The 22,777-nt window shown below is 45.2% G+C and overlaps 1 protein-coding gene across 1 annotated transcript; it reads right to left on the bottom strand.

The window, feature by feature from the left end:
• Positions 1 to 3,898: 3,898 nt before the first annotated feature.
• LOC308676710 (epimerase family protein SDR39U1-like) lies at positions 3,899 to 22,768 on the bottom strand. Its single transcript, XM_081342703.1, has 6 exons — positions 22,636 to 22,768; positions 19,063 to 19,169; positions 16,363 to 16,445; positions 7,661 to 7,782; positions 5,374 to 5,517; positions 3,899 to 4,704 (listed from the first exon to the last, which is right to left on the bottom strand). The coding sequence occupies exons 1-6, from the start codon at positions 22,649 to 22,651 to the stop codon at positions 4,289 to 4,291; spliced, it is 888 nt and encodes a 295-aa protein (XP_081198829.1). The 5' UTR covers positions 22,652 to 22,768; the 3' UTR covers positions 3,899 to 4,288.
• Between the last annotated feature and the right edge of the window lie 9 nt (positions 22,769 to 22,777).

Here is a 22,777-nt window from a genome sequence, read left to right as displayed (position 1 = left end):
GCGCTCCGGAACTATGGAATCAGTTACCGGTAGAGCTCCGGATGGCGCCCGATCTTCGCTCTTTCCTCGCGATCTCAAGACGTTTTTGTTTGTACAAGCCGGCCTAGCCTGATGGGGGATTGGTGGGGTTTTTTATTCTTGTATTAATATTGTATCTTTGGGGTTTTATAATTGTAACATATCAATTGTTTTAAAATCGGGCAATTATTTAATTTCTTTTTAATATTTGTAACTTTGTATTTTATTCTTGCCCTGTGAACCGCCCTGAGTCCTCAGGGAGAAGGGCGGTATAGAAATATTATTAAATTAAATTAAAATTAAATTAAAAATAGTCCTTGCCTTACGACCACAAATCGAGCCCCAACATTTCTGTTGCTAAGCGAGACATTTGTTAAGTGTGTTTTGCCCCATTTTACGACCTTTCTTGCCACGGTTGTTAAGTGAATCACTGCAGTTGTTCAGTTAGCAACAGGGATGTTCAGCGAATCTGGCTTCCCCACTGACTTTGCTTGCCAGAAGGTCGCAAAAAGGGGGATCGCATGATCCTGGCCCTGATCCCGACACTGCCACCGTCGTTAACATGAACCAGTTGCCAAGCATCTGAATTTCAATCACGTGACCATGGGGACGCGGCAACGGTCGTTAGTATGAAAAATGGTTATTAAGTCTCTTTTTTCAGTCCCACTGTAACTTTGAATGGTCACTAAATGAAATGTTGCATGTCGAGGACTATATTTATATGTTCGCTAAGCGCCAGCACTGATTTCATAGCACATAATCAATTATCCATTTTGATCTTTCAGTTATACTTGCATTTCAGAGGCGTGAAAATATTTATTAGAAAGCTGGGCGGGGGAGGGGCAATAAGGATTGGACAGGAGACTTGCAATGCCTCTCGTCATTTTTAACACCTCTGGGATTTCTGCTCTGCTGTGAATAACAGAATTGGAAGGGACCTTAGAGGTCATCTAGTCCAACCCCCTGTTCAAGCAGAAGGCCCTATGCCATTTCTGACAAGTGGCTGTCCGGTCTGTTCTTAAAAACTTCCAATGTGGGAGCATTCATAGCTCCAGTGATGGAGCGCTCATGACTACATATCTGCCCCCCTCCGAGTGAATGCAAGGAAGAACACTTTCCAAAACTTTCGTATTTAGCAAATGCCATTACGAATAATTATATATTTTTTAAAAAACTAAAGGTGGCAACAGTTGGATTACTGTGGTGGCTCAGTGGTTAGAATGCAGTATTGCGGTACTGCTGCCTGCCGATTGCCAGCAGTTTGGCAGTTCGAGTCTCACCGGCTCAAGGTTGACTCAGCTTTCCATCCTTTCGAGGTCGGTAAAATGAGGACCCAGATTGTTGTGGGGCAATGGTGCTGACTCTTTAAACCACCTAGAGAGGGCTGTAAAGTAGTGCGAAGCGGTATATTATTTAAAATTTAAAATTATTATTTAAAATTATTTAATCTTTTTTAACTTTTGTATGTATATTTTGATATTTATTGCCCTGTACACCGCCCTGAGTCCTTCGGGAGGAGGGCGGTATAAAAATTTAATTAAATAAATAAATAAATAATAAATAAATAAATAAATAAATAAATAAATAAATAAATAAATAAATAAATAAATAAATAAATAATATAAGTCTAAATGCTATTGCTGTTGATCTGTATCTGGAAGCTCAGAAGCTTCCTTTTAGCTGCAGGCAGAGGCCGTCCAAAATCACCCCAGAAAGCATTTAAGTAAATAAATATATTTTGCCTCTTTAATAGTACTGAGATAACTACATGGGCATGTCCAGAAGGTGACCAAAACGTGATCCCACCTCAAAACTGACTTCACTGGTTAATAAAATATTTGAAGGGGAAAAAAACCCCTAACATAATAAACCAGACAAGCGCATCCGGGAGATTTTTGAACACACAAGGACCTTTACAAGACAGAAGTCAGGAGAACTGATTTGCTTAACCATGATTTACTGAACAATCCCACAAAGCGAAAAGCAAGTAAACCGCAGTACATATTGGGCTAAGTCAAAGACTGGGGCGGGAGAGATTCTAAGTCAAGAGCAGACCTGTGGCTTGGGGAAAAGATCAGACTCAGAAGCTACGGAGCCAATGAAGCTCATGCGATGTAGGATCTCCTGCCAGTCCCGCCTCTGGCAAGCCACTGCATCCTTGGCTGTGGAGATTGTCAGTCATCCAGATCCCGCTTGTCCCAAAGGTGCTTTATCAGACGGTGGCTTTTCCTTGAAGATCTTTTGCCATCTCATCCAAGAAGATTCTTCGGTTCTGACTGAATGAGGGAGGATGGAAGGGTTTATATTCCTTGCAGTCCTCCTAGATTCGTGGCTTACTCTGGAAGATCATATAGTGGCTGTGACTAGGGGGGCTTTCGCCCAGGTTCGCCTGGTGCGCCAGTTGCGGACCTATCTAGACCGGGATGCCCTGTGTACGGTCACTCATGCGCTCGTGACCTCTCGTCTGGACTACTGCAACGCTCTCTACATGGGGCTTCCCTTGAAGACCACTCGGAGGCTCCAGCTGGTGCAGAATGCAGCTGCGAGAGTTGTCTTGGGAGTTTCCCGGTACTCCCATATTACACCTTTGCTCCGTGAGCTGCATTGGCTACCAGTTGTCTTCCGGGTGAGATTCAAGGTTTTGGTAATGGTTTTCAAAGCCCTACATGGCATGGGTCCAGAGTACCTCGGGGATCACCTGCTGCCGGTGTCAACTTCCCTCCGCCCTGTGCGTTCCCACAGAGAGGGCCTCCTCAGGGTGCCACCGGTCAGAGAATGTCGGCTGGTGGCCCCCAGGGGGAGGTCCTTCTCTGTGGGCGCCCCGGATTTATGGAATCAGCTGCCGGTTGAGCTCCGGATGGCACCTGACCTTTGCTCCTTCCGACGCGGTCTGAAGACCTACCTATTTGAACAAGCCGGCCTGGCCTGATGGGGGATGTGCTGGGGTTTTTATTGTGGATTTTTATATTATTCTACTGTTTTTAGATCGGGCTCTTATTTAATTCTTTTTTTAATTTTTGTATTCTGTATTTTTATATGTGCCCTGTTCACCGCCCTGAATCCTTCGGGAGAAGGGCGGTATACAAATATAATAAATGAAATGAAATCTGGTCGTTCGCACTCTTTCTGAGAGTCGTTGAGGCCGCTGGGAGGTTTGTTTGTGCCCTCAGGGTCACCTGAATAGCGCAAACGGGTGTTGAACTTTCTTGGAACGGCTGAAAGGACTGTTGTAAACAGGAGATAGCTAGTGTTGTATCTTCTTCCTCTGTTGACAGAATGCTATACAATCTTAATGCAAATGGCCTCTTTGACCCCTCTTTCAAACCAGCAGTCTTCTAGGTCCAGACTTCACTGTCTTCAAAAGATACGACACCACCTATCTCCTGTTTTCAATACAGTCCTTTCAGGAGTCCCAATAATGGTCCACACCCATTTGCACCATTCAGGTGACCCTGAGAGCATAGATAAACCTCCAAGTGGTCTCAACAACTCTCAGAATGAGTTCTAACAGTCAGATGGCTGCAGGGAACATAAAGCCTTCCATCCTCCACCATTCGGTCAGAACTGAAGAAGCTTCTTGGATGAGAAGCGAAACATCTTCAAGGAAAAACGAAGCTCAGTTGCCTTTAGGAAAAAAAAACACACCTTTGGGACCACTGCCTCCTTTGTTTTCTCTTGTGGTCGGCAAGCCCAGCATCTTAACCTCTAGGCCACCGCACTGCCCCCCCCAAAATAAAAATAAAAATACATTGCAAAGTTCACCCAACATGGGAATCCGCAACTGGCATTCTCCGTTCAAAGACTAGCGCATTGTTTCACAGATACTATAACATTTTGCTGCCCGTCCAAATAATCGTTCAGTTGGTGTAGGACAGGGGTAGGCAACCCTGGCTCTTTTATGACTCATGGACTTCAACTCCCAGAAATCTGGGAGTTGAAGTCCATGAATCATAAAAGAGCCGAGGTTGCCTACCCCTGGTGTAGGAGAACCTCTAGAAGAAAAGATGGAAGACCTAACATCCACAAGAGGAATCACCGCAAACTACTCCTCTTCTCACAGCACTGTTTCCACCATGACATAGATTTTATTCTCTTGAAAGAAGCCAACCTTTTTGGACAGAGCAACTTCCTGACTTGGAAACTCCAGTGCTCAAACAAACCTACGGAATTACAAAAACCAACCTACTGACAAGACTGAGCGTGCGCCTACCCAGCAAGTATTAGACAAAACGGAAATATGGTGACATGCGGCCTCCTCACACCTCTCAGGTCAATCTAAGATATCCTGGAGAGCAGAGGAAAGATCGGGGAATGCAAATGTGTAGCCGCTCTCGAGAGTCCTCTTGGGGACCACCCGCTGCCCTTCAAGCAGCATGGTGCTTCGCTCAGAGCCAAAAACGGCTTTCACTACGAAACCCGGCAGAGGCAAGAAGGCTGGACGTTTGAGCACCGACCCCATTGCTCGGGCAAAGTCCTCGTTTGTGGTGTCAACTGCAGACGGCGAGACACCGTTTAAGATGCCCCTCAGGCCTTCTTTCTGCAGGGAATGGGTCACAATTCCTGCCAGGTCTGCTACGTGGATCCATGGGAAAGGCTGGTGTCCAGAAGCAATGGGGCCTCCCAGGCCAAGGCGGAAAGGCCATATCATCTGGCTAATGGCACCACCATCTTTGCCCAGCACAGCACCTTAAAGCAAATAGAGGTATAGTTACATAGTTACAAAGTGTTATTTCACATAGGCTTCCCTTACACACTGGCCTATGATCTGGTTCTCTGAAGACGCCCCAATGGAATGGGTCTCTTATAAACACACCAAGCTAGAAAACTGAAGTTTATTGACATGGTACGCACCAAGCAAGCTACACTGTGGCTTAATGTGTATGTGACACCAGCCACAAGTTATTCCAGTTATTTTTGAGGTAAGAAGAAAGAGATGTGCTTGGTATTGTTCCTCATCAGGGAAAACAAAGACAACATGAGCCGTGATGGCGCAGTGGTTAGAGTGCAGTACTGCAGGCTACTTCTGTTGACTGCCGGCTGCCAGCAGTTCGATTCTAACCGGCTCAAGGCTCACTCAGCCTTCCATCCTTCCGAGGTCGTTAAAATGAGGACCCAGATTGTTGGGGGCAATAGGCTGACTCTGTAAACCGCTTAGACAAGTCTGTAAAGCACTATGAAGTGCTACATAAGTCTAAGTGCTATTGCTATTTGTGACCTAAAGCCACAAGAATGAAGTGTTGCACTGAATGAGAATTGAATTTTGTAGACCAAGCAGTATACAAAGTCTCTTCAAAGCAGAAGTTTGGAATTTGTAGTCTACAAATAAATGTTCACACATTGCACATCCTCTCTTACCAGATCTCACTACCACTTGGCGAGTAGCTTCACTAGGAATTTTAGCTGCTTCTTCCCAAGAAGTCACCAAGCGCGAGAAGAAATCAAAGTCTCCACCTGGACTTTCTTCAGTGTATTTGGTGGTGTGGCTGGGCCGGTAATATCCTGGAGGAGATATTATACAGTGATTTATTATGGAACTGTACTCCATGCAAATATTTTATAGCTCTTCAGACGACCACCCATCTTTTAGAATTGAACTTTGGAATACATCTACCAAAATATTTTGAGACATACTTTTCCCCAAAACAAGCTGCAGAGATTATTACTCACTTAGTTCAAGAATACAGAAACTAGCTCTTTTTGAGGTTTCCAAAACATATCTTGACTTAATCACTATTCGTACCTATTCTTTTTTTTAACGCCGGATTGGAAACCTTTAACCCTCCAGATATTGGTGCTCTACAATTCATAACAGCATGGAACGTCCTTAATACAGAATATAGGACCTGGAGTTCATGAACCTCTGTAGGGCCATATATACCACTATTCTATTTTTTTTTAACGACCCTGTAACCCCTTCCCTATGGGTGGTGCCAGGGCAACTCAAGCGTTTACTGGCCAGATGCCCTTCCTGACACCTACACAGAGTTCACAGCAGATAATTACTCACTGAGGCCAGAAAGAGAAATATCTGACACTACCTAATCACAACCTCCTGATTTTAAGGCGAGACCTCCACCTCTAGCCCACCTCCCCACTCCCAAGCGCTCCTGTATTATTTACTTAGCTATAAATTCCTTTGACCCACGTCACACACTAAAAGCTTGTTTGCTTAATCACATTTTTATTGAACAAACCACTGTTGATTGGTGTTTGAACACCGTACCGCAGCGGTCCCCCAGCCCAACATGTGTGTGTGGGGGGAGAACCTGTGGGTGGCAGGAGCATGCATGTGCACATAGCTCCATTTGGATGGAGTTTCACACACGAGCAGAGGGTGCTTGCATTCCCGCATGAAGCTCCATTTGCATGAGCAGCAGGCGCTTGCGCACGAAGCTCCACTCGTGTGTAGAGGGCAATTGTGCTCACGTGCAAAGCTCCATTCACGTGAATGGAAATTTGCATGCTAGCGCAAGCACAGCAATTTGTGCGAGCATCAGACACACGCACTTCCCCATTTCTCACATGGCCCAGTTTTGAACAGGCCATGGCCCAGTAGTGGTCTACGGCATGGGGGGTGGGGACCCCTGCCCTACAGCCCAAATCATGACTTAAACTGTAATGGCTGTATTCACTGAACCACCATCTACTTCAAACGACTTTAGCCAAGTTTTGACTTTTCTACCTCACTGGCACGCTTCCCTCTCCGATGCCATCTTTTGCAATCAATCCTCGATTAGCCCTAAACCCCAAAGGAAAAAACGCATCCATTTCAAGCAGACCCTAATACAGTGTTTTTCAACCTTGTCAACTTCAAGATGTGTGGACTTCAACTCCCAGGATTCCCCAGCCAGCCATGCTGGATGAAGAATTCTGGGAGTTGAAGTCCACACCTCTTGAATGTTGACAAGGTTGACGAACGCTGCCCTAATATATTAAGGCTGCTTGTCAACATTCTTTCACTACAATCTTCACACTGACTGGTCAGAATGTTTATGAATATTCAACGGAACCAAGCCATAAGGTCAATGGTTTTAAGGCTCTTGATGTAGACACATAATTTTATCTGTTGCTATATAAGCAAAATTGCTGCTCAATGGTTGAAAGTTCTTAACACGAATTGTTTTAAAAGAAGTTTCCATCAAAGCTGAGAGACTACATTCAGATCCCAAAACCCTTTTCCTATTACAGGTAATCCTCGACTTATAACAGTTCATTTAATGACCATCTGAAGTTACAACGGCACTGGAAAAAAGTGACTTATGAACGTTTTCACACTTACAACTGTTGTGGCATCCCTGTGATCCCATGATCCAGGATTCAGACACTTGGCAACTGACTCGTATTTACGACGGTTGCAGTGTCTCTGGGTCATGCGTTCACCTTTTGTGACCTTCTGACAAGCAGAGTCCATGGGGAAGGCAGATTCGCTTAACAACCATGTTACTAACTTAACCAACTGCAGTGCTTCGCTTTACAACCTGTGGCAGGAAAGGTGGTAAAGTGGGGCAAAACTCACTCAACAACGGAAATTTTGGGCTCAGTTGTGGTCGTAAGTTGAGGACTACCCGTACTTACACTCACTACTTACTTACAGTCAAAGCGACAGCAAAAAAAAGTTACATGACAGCACTGTGGTTAATACCTATGCCGGTGACAAGGACCCAGGCCTGAGGTGGGTGTTCAGCATCTCTGATGGCTTTCGCCAAGGACTTTGTGGTCTCTACGCGGCTGGAAATGACCTCCTGACGGAAGGCATCATTCCACCTGCAGAAGCCCCCAAAGACATCAGTCTTTCAAAGATACGTCTTGTCCTTCCAGTAACATTGCCTATTTTCAGTAACGAACAGAATGCAGCCCTCCCCCGCCACATACACACACACTAGCATTTGGCATGCAGCAACTTTGAAGCACAGCTCCTGAAGTTGCTTGCAGACCTCAGCTGTTTTGGAGGCTTTTGAAGGGTAATTTTTAGACCAGACATGTCAAACACAAGGCCCGGGGGCCAGATCCGGCCCGCAAAGTGGTTTCATGCGGCCCACGAAGCCATCCTGGAAACAGTGAGGGTACGGCCCCCACTGCCTTGGCCCTGGCCCAGAGACCCTCCTTCTGCCAGAGACCCTCAGATCTGTCCCACTCCTGCCCAGGCCCCCATAGGCACCCTTGATGCGAACGATGTAGAGCTGGCCACGCCCACCCAGTAGGCCATACGCACTCTAGCCACGCCCACCCAGTAGGCCACGCTCACCCTGGCCATACCCACCCGGCCCCCTGAGGGCAACCGCAATGCTGATGCGGCCCTCAATGAAATTGAGTTTGACACGCCTGTTTTAGACTCTCCCTGATCGGGGTGGGTCATAAAAACTGAAGAAATGCCAGTCCCTTCAGTTAGTAATTGAAGAGCCACAGCCCAGGGAAAAAACACTTCAGGGATCTCTCCCTGAAGGCCATCTTCATTGGAAGCCTATTTTCACAACCTTAAGTCTACTGAGCATTCCAGCCAGAAAAAAATGTCTTTCTAGCAAAACCCCTCTGATTGCCTTGCGTGGCATCAAAGAACTTGCGTCTTCTAGAAATCAAGAGTTTGATCTCTCTGCATAGAATTGGAGGAAGAAAGAAAGGCCTTTGGTTTCCTGCAGGTAAATGACAACCCATCAAGGTTGGATAGAGATACCCTGACTGATTACAGAGGACTTTAACCCTATTGTTGTTGTTAGCTGTGAAGTCGTGTCCGACCCATCGCGACCCCATGGACAACGTTCCTCCAGGCCTTCCTGTCCTCTACCATCTTCTGGAGTCCATTTAAGCTCACGCCTACTGCTTCAGTGACTCCATCCAGCCACCTCATTCTCTGTCGTCCCCTTCTTCTATTGCCCTCAATCTTTCCCAGCATTAGGCTCTTCTCCAGTGAGTCCTTCCTTCTCATTAGGTGGCCAAAGTATTTGAGTTTTAGCTTCAGGATCTGACCTTCTAAAGAGCAGTCAGGGTTGATCTCCTCTAGGACTGACCGGTTTGATCGCCTTGCAGTCCAAGGGACTCGCAGGAGTCTTCTCCAGCACCACAGTTCAAAGGCCACAATTCTTTGGCACTCAGCCTTTTTTATGGTCCAGCTTTCACTGCCATACATTGAAACTGGGAAGACCATAGCCTTGACTATACGCACTTTTGTTGACAGGGTGATATCTCTGCTTTTTAGTGTGCTGTCTAGATTTGCCATGGCTTTCCTCCCAAGGAACATGAAGTAGCCAAAGGACCGCTCGGGACGACAGGCTAGTTAACAACAAGTTTATTTAGAGCAAGACAACATTGAATGACTTGTTCGGCTTTTATAGCCGGCAGCTGGTCGCGAGGACCAATCAGAAGTGTTTGTTTTGGCGCCGTGTCAGATGGGGACCAATCAGCGTCGTCTTCTTCTGACAGCTCCGGCTTTCGCGTGGTGTGGTGTTTTGACAGCCGCGAGCTGTCAGTGGTTGCGCCTGCGCTGTGCGGTGGACGCTTTGACAGCTCAGGCTTCTTCACGGTCCGGAGTTTGACAGCCGCGAGCTGTCAGTGGAGGCGCCTGCGCAGTGCGGGGAACTTTGACAGCTGTCAAAGTTCCCGCGTGTATTCCTGTCAAGCGGCTTTACTTATATACTTTGACGATGCCTAATATTTGTACTTGTTAACATATATACACTTCCATTGAAAGAATGTTTACATATACAATACACCCCTTACCCCTCCCCTGGTGCGTTTCTTTCCGCTTGGATGTTTGAACCTGCCCACTGATAGTCTTTTAGATAGGTGGGTGGTTTCCGATTCCTGGTTGATCGGCGAAGGGGCGGTGGGTGGTCTGGGTCTAGTTCTTCATTTTGATGTTCAACTTCCTGGTTTGGGATAGGCAGCATTTCCGGTGGGGGTTGTACGTCGGCACTGGTTGGTTGCTCAGCATTGTGTGGTGGTTGTCTGGGTCTGAGCTGGTCAATATGGCGGCGTATGTTGCCCTGTGCCTGCGTAGCTATAAGGTATGAGATGGGCCCTGTTTGTTTTATTACAGTCCCTTGGACCCACTTGTTTTTATCTGTGTATGATCTTGCCCATATTAGTTGACCAGGGTTAAGTGTGCGGCCGGGGTGGGGGTGTTGTGGTTCTTCTGGGTATGTGTCGGGGTGCAGTCTGTCGAGACGTGTTATTAGCCTCCTTCCCCATCTTAATTCCGCTGGTGATTTGCCGGTTGTGGAGCATGGCGTTGTGTGTTGTGCTAAGAGGAACTGGCTGAGTTGCCTCTGCCAGTTCCCTTTAACGAATTTTTTTAACGCTTCTTTCGTGGATCGTACCATAATTTCTGCCATTCCGTTCGACGATGGGTGGAACGGCGCCGACGTGACCAGCCTAATACAATTCCTCGTAGCGAAGATCTGAAATTCACGAGAGGTGAATTGAGGTCCATTGTCGGAAACTATGGTGTCAGGTAGGCCGTGTGTTGCGAATATTTTCCGTAAGGCTTGAATAGTGGCTGCGGACGTTGTTTTCCTAAGGGGCGTGACTTCCAGCCACTTGGAATAGCTGTCCACTGCTATTAAGAAACTTTGGCCCTGGATAGGCCCTGCAAAATCTATATGTATACGTGACCAAGGGTTCCTTGTAGTCTCCCATTTATGGATCGGGGCCTGGGGGGGTTCATTCCTGGTCTCCTGACAGGTATAACACCCACCCACATACTTTTCAATTTGTTTATCTATGCTAGGCCACCACACGTAACTTCTAGCCATTGCTTTCATTTTTACAATTCCAGGGTGCCCTTCATGTAAAATGTGTAATGTTTGGTCTATGTTTTCCTCTGGTATGATGACCCTATTTCCCCATAGCAGGCATCCTCTATGTGTTGAAATCTCGTTTTTCCTATTATAATAAGGTTGGAATTTGGGTTGTGGGTTTTGAGCTGGCCACCCAGTTGTGGCCCATTTGAGGACTCTGGCAAGTATTTTATCTTTTGCTGAATTATTAGCTATTATGTTTGCAGTCAGGGGGCATTCAGGAAGTTGAGAGATTGCTAAAATTTGGCTGGCTGGGGCTGGATCTGAGTCCCTGGTTTGTATGGGCAGTCTGCTGAGGCAGTCAGCATGTCCCAATTCCTTACCTGGTTTATGTATTAGTTGATAAGAATAGGCTGCTAAGAACGTTGACCATCTTAAGATTCTCGGAGAGAGAATTTGTGGTGTAATTTTATTCCAAGTAAATATGCCTAGCAGGGGTTTGTGATCTGTAAATATCGTAAATGGTCTTCCATACAGATAATCATGAAATTTTTTGACCCCTGCTACTATCGCTAGGGCTTCCCTGTCAATTTGTGCATAGTTTCTTTCAGCTTTGGTCAGAGTGCGAGAATAGAAGGCTATGGGTCTTTGTGTGCCATCCTTGAATAGGTGACTTAAGACTGCCCCAATTCCGTAGGGAGAGGCATCGCAAGCGATGCATATTGGGGTGTCTTCTCTGAAAAGGGTGATGGTTGAGCTTTGACAGATAATCTTTTTTAACGATTGGAAACTATTTTCATGTTCCTTGGTCCAGGACCAAGTTGTACCCTTGTCAAGGAGCCTATGGAGAGGCTCTGCAATAGTGGCTTTGTGGGGAATGAAAGCATGGTAAAAGTTTAACAGTCCCAAAAAGGATTGAAGCTCTTGCTTATTCCTAGGGCTGGGTGCGGTTTGAATAGCCCTTAGTTTCTCAGAGGTGGGGTGGATGCCCTGGCTATCGATTTTATACCCTAGGAATTCTGTAGAAGTGACTCCAATGGAGCACTTTTCCCGCTTAAGTTTGAGACCGGCTTCTCTGAGCCGGCTCAGCACAGCTGACAACCTGTCAGCTAAACTAGCTTCATTTTCTCCGGCGATGAGAACATCGTCGAAATAGGGGCAGACCCCGGGTATTCCCTTCAAGGTCTTTTCCATGATACCCTGGAAGATACCCGGGGCTGCAGATATGCCGAATTGAAGCCTCTTAACTTTAAAAGCACCGCGGTGGGTGACAATAGTTTGCGCTTCCGCGGTGTCGTCTGTGACAGGCAGTTGTAAATACGCCTGCGTGAGGTCAAGCTTGGCGAAAATGGTGCCAGAGCGGATGGAAGCAAATACGTCCCTTACCGCTGGCACCGGGTAAGCATGGGGGCTGAGGGCTAGGTTGACTGTCGCCTTATAGTCAGCGCATACTCTCACTTCGCCATTAGGTTTGATTGGGGTGACAATAGGGGTCTCCCAGGTTCCCCCATCTGTTGGCTCAAGCACCCCTAGACTCACGAGTCGGTCAAGCTCGTTTTCAATTTTTTCTTTGAGGGCAAAGGGTACCCTCCTAGCTCTTATTTTAATTGGTTGGATTGCTGGATTTAATTGCAGGGAAATGGGGGAACCTGTATATTTCCCTAAAGTGCCATCGAAAACGTCGGCGTACTTTTCGCAAACGGCTTCCAGGCTGGGTGTTTGAATGGTATTAACCCCTGATAAGGCGATGCCTAGTGGAGTGAACCAGTTAAGCCCTATCAAGTTGGTACGGTTCCCTGGCGTAACTAAAACCTCCAGGGGACCTTTGAACCCCTTATACTGTACAAGGACCTTGGCTTTCCCTTCCAACGGAATAGGGGTTTTCTGGAAGTCTGCAAGGTGAACCTGAGTTTGTTTCAGGGGAATTTGTCTTCGGCCTTTCTGACAGATCTCCTGATAGGTTGTTAGCGAAATTAAGGAGACCGCTGACCCTGAATCCACCTCCATGTGGCAAGGCACCCCCTGAATTCTGACCCAGACCTTAACCTTGGAACTTATGCAGTTTACCCTATCGATTGTCTCAACCCGGTTGCCTGGTGGGGTTTCCCTGTTGGCCTGGGCAGCCGGCCTACCTGGGGGGTTTGCCTCCACCTCATTGACGTTGTCCCGGCCCTTGCTGCGGCACACCGGCTTGATGTGGCCAGTCTTCCCGCAGTTGTGGCATTTTGCGTTCCTAAAGCGGCAGCTTCCTCGGGCATGGTTGCCCCCGCAGCTGGCACAGGCGGCTCGTTGCACGTAACGCGGGGGTGGCGGTGGAGGGTCCCTGAATCCTCGGCGGTCCGACGTTTTGCCCCTCCTCGGCTGTCGGTGCTCCATCCTGCGCTGTAGGGCTTCTCCATCGGTGAAATCTACCGACTCTCCGCTGTCGCTGAAGGTTGCGCTTTCCTGGTAGACGGTCGCCGGGGTCTCTGGGGTCGTGTTCGTCGGCTTCTTTTTGTGGCTGTGTTCGTATGCCATGATCTCCCTGGTCAGCTCAGCCAGATTCATGTCGGGTTTGGACGTCAGTTTTTTTTGTAGCTTCTCGTCCCTCAGACCGATCACCACCTGGTCTCTGATGCGGTCTTCCAGGTCGGGGAAGCAGCAGTTCCGCGCGGCGTGTCTGACCCCGGCGATGAACTCGTTGGCGGGCTCGTCCTGCCGTTGTTTCTTTTGTGCGAATTGCACCCGCCAGTACAGTTCCGAGCGAGCCGGCATGTAGTACTTGTTCAGCTGGTCCACCAGGTCCGCGTAGGAGACTTCCGTGATGGGCACTGGGCTGAACAGCCCGACGGCTGCGTCGTACACCGGGGGCCCGCTGATGTACAGCAGGGCGGCGGCCTTTGCTCGGTCGTCAGTGATTTTACTGACGAGGAGAAATCCTTCAACTTGGCCGAGGTGTGATTGCCATCTCTCGGGATGGCGGGTATCAAACTCCCTCACACGGCCGAAGTTTGCCATGTCGTCCGGTCCTGGGTTGCTCCGATGGAAGTTAAAACTTCCGTGTCAGCTCTTGCCGGGAACTCTCTTCCTCGGCCGTGACTTCAGCTCCGGAGCGATCCCACCTTCGTCGCCAGTGAAGTAGCCAAAGGACCGCTCGGGACGACAGGCTAGTTAACAACAAGTTTATTTAGAGCAAGACAACATTGAATGACTTGTTCGGCTTTTATAGCCGGCAGCTGGTCGCGAGGACCAATCAGAAGTGTTTGTTTTGGCGCCGTGTCAGATGGGGACCAATCAGCGTCGTCTTCTTCTGACAGCTCCGGCTTTCGCGTGGTGTGGTGTTTTGACAGCCGCGAGCTGTCAGTGGTTGCGCCTGCGCTGTGCGGTGGACGCTTTGACAGCTCAGGCTTCTTCACGGTCCGGAGTTTGACAGCCGCGAGCTGTCAGTGGAGGCGCCTGCGCAGTGCGGGGAACTTTGACAGCTGTCAAAGTTCCCGCGTGTATTCCTGTCAAGCGGCTTTACTTATATACTTTGACGATGCCTAATATTTGTACTTGTTAACATATATACACTTCCATTGAAAGAATGTTTACATATACAATACAGAACAAGCGTCTTTTCTCTAACAGGTCATAAGGGTTACAAAGGCAATGACGTTCAGCTTGCGAGCTGAATCTTTTTTGCCATATACAAGATCCTTTTCTTTTCTTTTTTCATTTCAACTAAATTAAATACTGGAAATGAAATTATGAAATGGGACATTCGGTCCAGTGTGTGTTTTTGTAGGCAGAGAAGCAGAATAGATCAGACCAAGCGTGGTGGGGTGGGAGAAGTTGGCAATTGAAAAAGAAATTTGAAAATGGCTGGATTATGTCAGGATCGGCAGATAATAATAATAATAATAATAATAATAATAATAATAATAATAATAATAATAATAATAATAATAACAACAACAACAACAACAACAACAATAATTATTATTATTATTATTATTAATAACAATAATAATAATAATAATAATAATAATAATAATAATAATAATAATAATAATATCATCATCTTCCTACAAATATGTCTAGTCCAGAGGTCTCCAAACATGGCAGCTTTAAGATTTGTGAACTCAGCCAGCATGGCTGGCTGAGGAACTCTGGGATTTGAAGTCCACAAGTCTTAAAGTTGCCAAGTTTGGAGACTCCTGCTCTAGTACATCCTCAAGGGAGAGGTAGCTGGGCAATTGTCAACGCTGCTAACATCGAATGTTCTTGCTTGACAAGAGATGAAGAAGCAGCTATTTCATATGTTAAACTTGTGCATTGCTTTAAGAGATAAGATTAAGGCTGGGAGGAGGGAGGAGGAAGATTGTGCCTCAAGGCTGTCTGAAATTAAAGAAGATAAGAACTTGGCGGGTTGTCTAACGGAAGGAAAACTGATTCTTTAAATTAATTGGAGAATATGATTAATGACAAAATTAGAAAGGTGGAGAATTGGGTTTAATATATTGTGCAAGGGGGCGGAGATGTCAGATTCCAGCTTCCTTCAAGCAAGCATTTGCCGGTGTATTAGGCTAAATAAAAGACTTTTAAGGTAAACCATGCCTCAGAGTCACTTGAAAAGCCCATACGTTGGAAACTTGACAGCAATAGCTTAGAATATTGTTGATGGCTCCATTTTACCAACTTCCCTTTTCTCCTGGTCCTGTGGTCCGAACAGACGATAGGCATCTCAACTTGTGCATCCAAATGTAAACACAGCAAGAGGAGGAAAGCAGAAACGAGCAGACACAATGCATGACAAAGAATACAGCTGTCTCCTAAAACCACAGCTGGTAAAGCAGTTGAAAAGAATTCTAGAAGCCAGGCTCTGCATATTTCCCTTACTATGTTTTTAAGTTCTTCTCCATGATCCAATCTTCCCTACCGAACTAAGTTCTTTTAGAAACCTTCAATACACAAATCTGCTTATGCCCTACCAAGGGGGTGCACATCCTGAAGCCTCAAGGCTTATCACAGCACCTCAAACCTTGACTGTAGCCATGCAAAGTCCTTCCTCATGTGGTCACTGAATTTTAACAATTAAGATGAAGGAAGGGGACATTTTTAAACAACATGAAAGGAAATCAGGGTAAAAGCTTTTAACTTTTTAATTAAATCAAAGTTCTTCTCTGGGCTCAGAAATTCCCAGCCCCCTATTCTCTCATTCTGAATGGAGAGTCCTGGAAAACTATTGTGGCTCCAGTTCTAGACAAACAGAATATAGAATACATATTAAAAAAATTAGGATAGGAATAGGGACAGAGATAGGGAAAGGGTTGAGTGGGGTGGGGTGAAGTGGAATGGAGCGGAATGGAATAGAACGGAACAATTCTGGAGGCAAGATTTCTTGCTGAAATGGAATGGAGCGGAATGAACAGAATAGAACAGAATTGAATAGAATAGAACAGAACTATTCTGGAAGCAAGACTTCTTGTTGAATTTTGCTTAACATTCCTACTTCTAAGCACAACTGAGGAAGCTAGATGACCTCCAAGGTCCCTTCCAACTTATTATTATTATTATTAACAGTTGCAGAATCTGAGTAAACCACATTAGTGTCCTGCAGCTGACCCTGTCCAAAATGATTGAGACTTACCTCTGCAAAGGATTGAGGACATTTACTCCAGCCAGGTTGACCACTCCTTCACAGGAAGGCAGGCCTACACGGGAGAGTTCATCCTAGAAACGAAAACACAAGCTCAGGGGTTTTTCTCAGGTTATTTTTTTTCCCTCTTTCAAACGTATATTATTATATCACCGTAATTAACAGAGAGAAAAAGCTGCTGCGTCTGCAATAGTATTAGCAATACACGGAAACATCGAATCAATTATTGCTGAAGGAATAAGAGAAAATCTAGAAAAATATTATGAGCAGAACTTTCCAGATATGACAAAAGTCTTCCATCTTGCTCATTTGCAAAAAAAGAAACCCTAAACCTAATTTAAATCTGACAAACAAATGCATTTTGACAGCCTTCCCAGATAAACCAGACAGGAAACACAATTGTATGACCTAATTATACTTTATTATAAGGCTACATTAATAGAATCTTGCAAATAAGCAACGCTGTGGCTTAGTGGTGAAGATGTTTGCCTCCTACTCAGAAGGTTGAGAGTTCAAGCCCAGGTAATGCAGATATTTCTCTCCCAGGGCACAAAGAAAAAAAAAACTGCCACGAACAAACGCTCTGTTCTATCTAGTCACCCGATTCTACCCCCGAATTAAGGGATTACAAGATCATAAAAAGGGAGTTTATTAATAGAATCTTGCAAGTCTGAAGGTACAAGCGCTTTTAACTGTTTGATCCCTTAAGATGGGTTTTTCCTAAATGGCTCCTGTCTTTCTTATCTGATGGTTGCTACAAATGAAATGTAATTTCTTTCTAAGGTTGTATAATAATCATTTTAGCTAACTCTCCACAGTTGAAAAGGGTACATTTTTCTACCTTATCCCAAATACTCAGAACAGAAATAGAAAGAAAACTAGACAGAAAACGTTACCCAACATGTCCAAAATATACAAGCAATTTTTTGTGGTTGATTTCCAGGTGACATTAATGGATAGTCTCACATTATTTAAAGGAACTCTCCATTGGCAAATGTTAATTGATCAAGGCAATCTGCAATCTATTTTACATGTCATCTGCATAGCCACCTTGATTTCTATCTTTCCCTCCTTTCTCCTTGCACCCCAATTTAAATTCTACACCAATCTAGTTGCTCCATTGCATCGGGTGAAGCGAGCTCCACTATGGTTCATATAAAGCTTAAACCTTTTAATTATTATTATTAGGATTGAAAAGGTATTCTTAGAGTCCTTCTGATTTCTGCCTTCTATAGACTAAATCAATTCTCGTCCTACGATATGTTAGAGGTTATATTCTTAACTACAGATAGTCCTCAACCTATGAGCATAAACTGAGCGCAACATTTCTGTTGCTAAGTGAGACAGCTGTTATGTGACTTTGGCTCCACTTTAGGACCTTTCTTGCCATAGCTGTTAAGTGAATCACTGCAGTTGTTAAGTTAGTAACATAATAATAATAATAATAATAATAATAATAATAATAATAATAATAATAATAATAACAATAACAACAACAACAACAACAACAATAATAACAACAACAACAACAACAGTATCAATAATAATAAAGTTGGAAGGGACCTTGGAGGTCATCTAGTCCAACCCCCTGCTCAGGCAGGAAACCCTATACCATTTCAGACAAATGGCTGTCCAGTCTCCTCTTAAAAACTTCCAGTGTTGGAGCATTCACCACTTCTGGAGGCAGGTTGTTCCACTGGTTAATTGTTCTAACTGTCAGGAAGTTTCTCCTTAGTTCTAGGTTGCTTCTCTCCTTGACTAGTTTCCATCCGTTGCTTCTTTGTCCTGCTTTCAGGTGCTTTGGAGAATAGCTTGTTAAGTGAATCTGGTTTCCCCCTTGACTTTGCTTGTCAGGTCACAAAAAGGGATGACACAGCTCTCGGTAATGGCAACCATCATAAATACGAGTCGGTTGCCATCTGAATTTTGATCACGTGACCATTGGCATACTCCAACCGTCCTAAGTGTGAAAAAATGGTCATAGGACACTTTTTTCAGTGCCGCTGTAACTTCGAACGGTCACTAAACAATCTGTTGTAACGCGAGGACTACCTGTATTCATTTCAACTACAAATGGCTCATTCATTCCCCAACATTAACTTTGCTGTCCCCACCTACAGCGAATGAGCACCCAAACAAGCTGTTCTGTTCTTTGTCACTGGATCTTAGCGTTCAACGGGAGAAGCTTTTGTCAGCAAGGAAAGAAATGGCAAGCCTCTAGTCCTTCTTGGTACATTTTTTGATGTTGCCAATCGTCTGTTGATTCAATACACTTTGACCATTTCTACCTCCATATCATCCTCATCCCATTAAAAAAAAAAAGTTTTTATTAAGGCTAGAAGAATCTTTTTTCTGGAGTCTTCTCTGGAACAGCTGTAAATCTGAAATAAAATTTATTTTCTCTCTGCTCCAGTAATGCCAGATTGTCTAAGTCCTTCTCCGTCTCTTTGTTCATTATTTGTTTTACTTCCTAAAATTTCCACTTTGTCCTTAATTCATCTAACTTCTCTCGTAAGCTGCCCTATAGATTCTTCAGGTTTTTCTGTAACTTTGTCCTCCATCTCTCCTCTTCATCTATACAAACCTTTCCTCCACCGTCACTTCAGAAGAAATTAAATTGCAACCGTCCAGTCTGGAATGCATTTAAAAATATCCTTCTAAGTTTCAGCTTGTCTTAAGCCCATCCCTTACCCAAGTTAATCGGTTCTTTCCAGGCTGACGAGAAATAAAGGTGACTTCATGGCCTTGGCTTCTTAGCACCCGGCTTAAGTTTCGGCCAATAAATCCAGTCCCGCCACCTAAATTACATTCAAAAAGAGATGATGGAATAGTGAATGAGACAGTTAAAACAACCGCAATCCTGTTGAGAAATTATTTCTCTGTTAAGCTCATATCCTGCTTTTACTCCAGGAGCTTGTTTTGGCTTACTTGGGAACACATAAGATTGCGCTGAAAAAAGATGCACCCTTTTAAGTTTCTTTTGCTTAATATTCAATCTAAGTTTCCCAACTGCCCTCCCTTCAAATCAATGTGACTATGTTATATTTTAGATATTTTTATTCATTATTGCTATAAATAACTCAAGACAGTGAGCATATCTAATGCTCTTTCCTCCTCTGGTTTTCTCCACAGCGATAACCTTTTGAGTTGGGTTGGGCTAAGAGAGAGGGACTGGACCAAAGTCCCTCAAATGTCTTTCATAATAAGTTAAAGTTTATTGAATTTATATACCGCCCTTTTCCCGTAGGACTCAGGGCGGTTTACAAGGTATTTTAAAACGTCAATACAATACAAAAGTTAAAAACAATTAAAAATAATTAAATTTGATCCCTGAAAAATATAAAACCCCCAATTAAAAACTCTCAGCCTGGGCCGGAAAGCTCAAAGAGCCAGGTCTTCAGGTCCCGGCGGAATGAACAAAGGTCGGGGGCAGTCCTCAGCTCTACGGGCAGCTGGTTCCAAAGGGCAGGCATACCCACTGAGAAGGCCCTCCCCCTGGGTGTTATCCGCCGGCAGTCTTTTACCAGCGGCACCCTGAGAAGGCCCTCCCTGTGGGAGCGCACAGGACGAAGGGAGCTTGATGCCGGCAGCAGGTGTTCCCTCAGATATCCCGGACCCAAGCCATTTAGGGCTTTATAGGTCATCACCAGCACCTTGAATCTCACCCGGAGGGCAACCGGAAGCCAATGCAGCTCGCGGAGTAGAGGTGTTACATGGGAGTATCGGGAAACCCCCATCACAACTCGCGCGGCCGCATTCTGCACCAGCTGAAGCCTCCGAGTGGTCCTCAAGGGCAGCCCCATGTAGAGAGCGTTGCAGTAGTCTAACCGGGAGGTCACAAGCGCATGGGTGACTGTGCGTAGGGCATCTCGGTCCAGATAGGGTCGCAACTGGCGCACCAGGCGATAAGGTGGAATTGGAACTCATAGCCTCCTGGTTTCTAGCCAGATGCCTTGATCACTAGACCAAATTGGCTTAAGTTTAGTTGTAATTTTAGTTCATTAAAGCTTATGTTCCTCATCTTCAGAGTTCTCAAGGAGATTGTCTGTTTCCTAAAATCTGAATATCCCATTCAATAAATCCAACAGCTTTCTTTCCTTATGGCAAGCGACTCACTTCCTTAAAAACCCAACAAAGCAAACAAAAAAATTGGGGGAAGTTGTTTGGGTCACCCACAAAAAAAGGAATGGAAATGTTCTATTGGGGAAAGAGGTTTTTGTTATTATTATTAAATTGCTATAGCCACCCAGTTTACAATTCAAAAAATATATTACAAGTAAAATACTAAAATGTTATAAAACAAAAGAATGAAAAAATAGAAAAAAAAATCCAAATTAAATGGATTTTAGCCACGCAGCCTGGAAACTGGGTTCTTAACACATTCAACCCAAGTACATAGTTTTTAGGGCCCTACGAAAGGCTAAAAGGTTTGGAGTCATTCTAATCTTCAAAGGGAGGATATTCCATAGAGCAGGAGCCACTGTCGAAAAAGCCCATCTTCTAGTACCCACCACTCGACACTCTTTGGTTGGCGTATACCTACATAGGTTATGAGAATTTTTTTAACTTTTTTTTCCTTGAAGGAAGCATTGCTAAGATTGTCCCAAACGTCCTTTCAAAAAGGTCTTTGATTTTTCTTGGAAGACGTTTCACTTCTCATCCAAGAAGCTTCTTCGGTTCTGACTAACTGGTGGGGAATGGAGAGGATTTATACAATTTGTTTCCATTTGCCACCAGTTCATTAGAACTGAAGGAGCATCTTGGATGAGAAGTGAAACGTCTTCCAAGAAAAATCAAGGAAGTCCAGCGGCCTTTTTGAAAGCAATGTTGGGACAAACATGACGTAGAATAGATGACCGAGAACCTCCATAGACATTCCTAAGATTAAAATGATTGGGTGATTGAAGCCAACTCCCAGGAACATCTGAAGTCACGGAGCTAGCCATAGGGGTTTTGTGGGGGTTTTTTGGTCACACCTGCACAATCCTCAGCCAGTAGGATTCTGTTTATTGGACTGACCAGTAGAATAGAGGGAGATTCTTGCAGCAAATGAGGATTTTTAACAGCTTTGGATTCTCAAGAGGAAGGAAGGGAAAAGTCAGGCAATGCATTACTAGTGAGCCAGTTTGGTGTGTTAGCTAAGGCATCAGGGTAGAAACCAGGACATCAGAAATCCCAGATCTGCCTTAGGCACAAAGCCAGCTAGGTGACCTTGGACTAGTCATTTTTCTCGCAGCTGTAGGAAAGAGGAGGACCCAGATTGTTGGGGGCAGTTAAGCTGACTTTGTAATAATGCCGCTTGGGGGGGTGTATGAAAGCCCTAATAAGCAGGCATATACATAGAATGAAGGCTACTGCTAAGCTTGTAAGCCGCCCTGAGTCTTCGGAGAAGGGCGGGATATAAATGGAATTAAAATAAATAAAATAAATAAATAAATAAGGACAAGCCACCTTCCAGAAAACAAACAACTGCCAAGAAAGCTGCAGAGATTCATCCAGGTGGTTACCAGCAAATCAACACTGACTGGAAGGCAGAGAATTAAATGAAAAACAAAAACATTATTGAGGGGAGAACTCCTGTCTTTCTTCTGCAAAGAAAAGTAACACCAGCTGCCTGCAATTAGTGCAGGTTCGAGTCCCACCAGGCTCAAGGTTGACTCAGCCTTCCATCCTTCCGAGGTAGGTAAAATGAGGACCCAGATTGTTGGGGGCAATAAGCTGACTTTGTAATAATGCTGCTGGGGGGGGGGGGGCGAAAGCCCTAATAAGCAGGCATATACATAGAATGAAGGCTATTGCTAAGCACATTGATTTGTGCTTTAGATTGTAAGCCGCCCTGAGTCTTGGGAGAAGGGCGGGATATAAATGGTTTTTTTTTTTTAAAAAAAAAACCTCCCTTTTCTCTTTGATAGATGCATATCCCACCCTTCCTGAAGGCAGCATCCCTAGCAAGGAAGCAGGTTGAGAAAAGCACCTGTCCCAAACTGAAGGTCGACCTGAACCCTCCCCCAAGTCCTTATCCAATGCCTTTCAACTCCTCGGACGGGACCCGCATTCCTCAAAGAGGAATCTCCCGTTCACCCTTTGCACATATCTCGCGTATTGACCGCAGTTCAAGGTGGCGATAATCCTGCACCCTAATTGCAATTGCAAAAAAAAAAAAACACACAAACCAGAGCAACCCCGCAGCAAAGAAAACAGCCGTTCCTCCCCATTGCAAAGGGGCGCTCTTCGGCTCTTAAAGCCAGAGCGACCACCACTCACCGATTAAGACTCTCATGGTTTAAGCAACTCCGGGCGCATGCGCAAGAAGCCTCTGAATCAAAGAGACGAGACGGAGTGAGGCACAGACCGGTCTTCCGGGAGGACCGAGGCGCTTCACCGGAAATAAGCTGAGAGAGGGAAG

Source organism: Vipera berus (assembly GCF_964194415.1).
Source record: "Vipera berus genome assembly, chromosome: W".
Lineage (NCBI taxonomy): Eukaryota > Metazoa > Chordata > Lepidosauria > Squamata > Viperidae > Vipera > Vipera berus.
Note: the sequence above shows the minus strand (reverse complement) of the source record. Positions and strands in the feature narration are given on the sequence as shown.

Excerpts from the sequence above, each read along its gene's own strand:
- LOC308676710 (XM_081342703.1), bottom strand. Across the intron at positions 16,446-19,062 it reads GAAAGAACCGATTAACTTGG|GATGAACTCTCCCGTGTAGG; the intron begins GTAAGGGATGGG and ends TTTCGTTTCTAG. Across the intron at positions 4,705-5,373 it reads CCAAGTGGTAGTGAGATCTG|GTGCTGTGCTGGGCAAAGAT; the intron begins GTAAGAGAGGAT and ends ATTTGCTTTAAG.